At 48.1% G+C, this 2,500-nt stretch overlaps 3 protein-coding genes across 3 annotated transcripts in view; all 3 read left to right on the top strand.

Moving 5' to 3' along the window:
• Positions 1-197, top strand: part of LOC125956327 (solute carrier family 25 member 35-like) — a 2,017-nt gene extending 1,820 nt beyond the window's left edge. Inside the window, exon 2 of the mRNA XM_049688073.1 lies at positions 1-197. This exon is cut by the window's left edge and continues 166 nt beyond it. Within this exon, the coding sequence (XP_049544030.1) occupies positions 1-28 (28 nt within the window). The 3' untranslated portion in view covers positions 29-197.
• Positions 198-553: 356 nt separating this feature from the next.
• On the top strand, positions 554-1,900 carry LOC125956324 (aldo-keto reductase family 1 member B1-like). The gene is made up of 3 exons (XM_049688069.1): positions 554-822; positions 894-1,036; positions 1,105-1,900. The coding sequence occupies exons 1-3, from the start codon at positions 745-747 to the stop codon at positions 1,841-1,843; spliced, it is 960 nt and encodes a 319-aa protein (XP_049544026.1). The 5' UTR covers positions 554-744; the 3' UTR covers positions 1,844-1,900.
• Positions 1,901-2,116: 216 nt separating this feature from the next.
• The window catches only part of LOC125956328 (aldo-keto reductase family 1 member B1-like), a 1,482-nt gene continuing 1,098 nt past the window's right edge, over positions 2,117-2,500 (top strand). Inside the window, exons 1-2 of the mRNA XM_049688074.1 lie at positions 2,117-2,319; positions 2,393-2,500. The exon at positions 2,393-2,500 is cut by the window's right edge and continues 60 nt beyond it. Of these exons, the coding sequence (XP_049544031.1) occupies positions 2,245-2,319; positions 2,393-2,500 (183 nt within the window). The 5' untranslated portion in view covers positions 2,117-2,244. The remainder of the gene's footprint in view (positions 2,320-2,392) is intronic.

Here is a 2,500-nt window from a genome sequence, read left to right as displayed (position 1 = left end):
AGCCTGGCGAGATCTTTACTTTGGATGAAGGGCTTCCGTGACTCATTTTTGTTGGATTTTGTACACCGTTGCTTATTAGCTTAGATAGCCACCGCGATTACAAGGCAACTAAAACCAGCGATGCTTATTTGCACCGATGGCAGAAAAAATGAGAATAAAATAGCTTTACGATTGAACTAGCCCTTTGTGACTGCCAGCTGTGGGCTTTTTTTGGGGAATTTGGGGATCGACTATCAAAGGCAAGATAAGATACGATTTACCGTTCTCTAATTGAATAGTCTCTGGTTGTAGACACACACCACTTTTCCATGATATTTAATACCATTTAATACCAATAATCATTTTGTGTTCTGGTTTAAAATGTTCTAAATTGTTATCAGTCTACGAAGCGGATGCCAACTCTTTCAGCAAATCTGCTTGAACCTTCTAAAAAAATATTGTCCAACGTCGATTAGCGTTGCTTAGCGATGCTGCTACTAACACAAGCATGATGGTTCACTCCAATCGCATTCGACTATTTATAGACGAACGCACTCCCAGTAGCCACAAACGCAGCAACGGCAGCAGCTTCAGTTCGCACCAACCTGACACGACAGCGACTCGGGTGCGAGCAAGTTAAATTCTGGTTCCCGAAAAGCAAACACGGTTTGACCGCGGTGTCCGTTATCAGTTTGTCATTGTCGTGAGTGTTTGCATATTAGATTGTCTTCTTTCTACCGTTATAAAGCTAGGAAAAGGTGAAAAATGGCCTGTACCGTGGTTCCGAATGCAATTTTCAAGAACGGCAACAGTATTCCCATGATCGGTTTGGGTACCTGGAATGTAAGTAACCTTCAGTGGGATCGTTTGGACAGCTGCCCACTCACGTTCGCTTTCCTGATTCTTCTTCGTAGTCGCCACCGGGACAGGTCGCGCAGGCAGTGAAGGATGCGATCGACATCGGTTACCGGCACATCGATTGTGCCCACGTCTACCAGAACGAGCACGAAGTAGGCGAGGGTATCGCGGCAAAGATTGCTGAGGGTGTCGTGAAGCGGTAAGAACCGTATGTGATGGCACAGATGGTATCGTGATTTATCGAATTCGTGTGTCTCCATTCGCCAGGGAGGATCTGTTTGTGACGAGCAAACTATGGAACACGTTCCATCGGCCGGATCTGGTTGAGGGTGCTTGCCGCACTACGCTCACCAACCTGAAACTGGACTACTTGGATCTCTATCTCATTCACTGGCCGGTTGGATACAAAGAGGGATCAGAGCTGTTTCCGATGGGCCCCGATGGCAAGACGTTTGTGTTTTCCGATGCCGACTATGTCGATACCTGGCCCGAGATGGAGAAGCTGGTTGATGCTGGGCTGGTGCGCAACATTGGACTCTCAAACTTTAACACGAAACAAGTGCAGCGGGTGCTAGACATTGCGCGGATCGCTCCGGTCACCAATCAAATCGAGTGTCATCCATATCTGCACCAATCCAAGATCACGTCTTTCTGTGGCACGAACGGCTTGATCGTGACTGCGTACAGTCCACTCGGTTCACCCGCTCGACCCTGGGTAAAGGCAGATGATCCGGTGCTGATGGATGACGCGACGGTTGGCCAGCTGGCAAAGAAGTACGGAAAAACGACGGCCCAGATTCTGATTCGCTACCAGATTCAACTAGGACACGTGGTGATTCCGAAATCCGTCACCAAGGAGCGTATCGTTTCCAACTTTGATGTTTTCAGCTTCCAGTTAAATGAAACGGATATGCAGCAGCTAGCGGCTCTCGAGCGTAATGGGCGCATCTGTCCGGAATCGAGCGCTTACGGCCATCCTCATCATCCGTTTGAGAAGGAGGAATAAAGCTTGTCTTGTTGTCGTTCCGCACTTAGTCGAATAAACGTGCCAAATCCCTCATGAAAATGACCTTCCAATGTGTGATAAACAGTTGTTCCACGTGAATATTCAACTAGATTTACATCTCACTGTTTAGCGTACGATCAATTAGCAACTCGTTTAACAGCGTTACTGAACACGCGTTGTGAACAATCTTCTGGGACTCTTGCAATGGAATGAACCAGAACAGAAGGCTCCAGAAGTTACTCAACTACTGGCTCATTATCGGTCAGCGGACTGCGTTCAGCGGATGCTTTGTGGTTGACATACTTCCCACCAAAAGCAGAGTTTACTTTAAAAGGGCCCAGCCATGGTCAATCCTACACTGAGTACATTCAAAGCACCCAACGTGACTAGACCTGTGCGCAATGTCGGTAAGAGCAACAACAGTAACCCTGAACAATGGATTCCAGATGCCAGTGCTGGGTCTAGGAACCTATGGTGTGAGTAGCATTTCGGTGGAAATCCAAATTTGATCACTTTTCCGGATAAAGCAACAGTGCCACCTCGTTCCAGCTACGCGGAAGCAACGGCGTCGAGGCAGTTAAGGCGGCCATCGACGCCGGATACCGTCATATCGATACAGCGTCCGCGTACGAGAATGAGGCTGAAGTCGGTCAGGCG

This window comes from Anopheles darlingi, chromosome 3 (assembly GCF_943734745.1).
Source record: "Anopheles darlingi chromosome 3, idAnoDarlMG_H_01, whole genome shotgun sequence".
Taxonomy (NCBI): Eukaryota; Metazoa; Arthropoda; class Insecta; order Diptera; family Culicidae; genus Anopheles; species Anopheles darlingi.
Note: the sequence above shows the minus strand (reverse complement) of the source record. Positions and strands in the feature narration are given on the sequence as shown.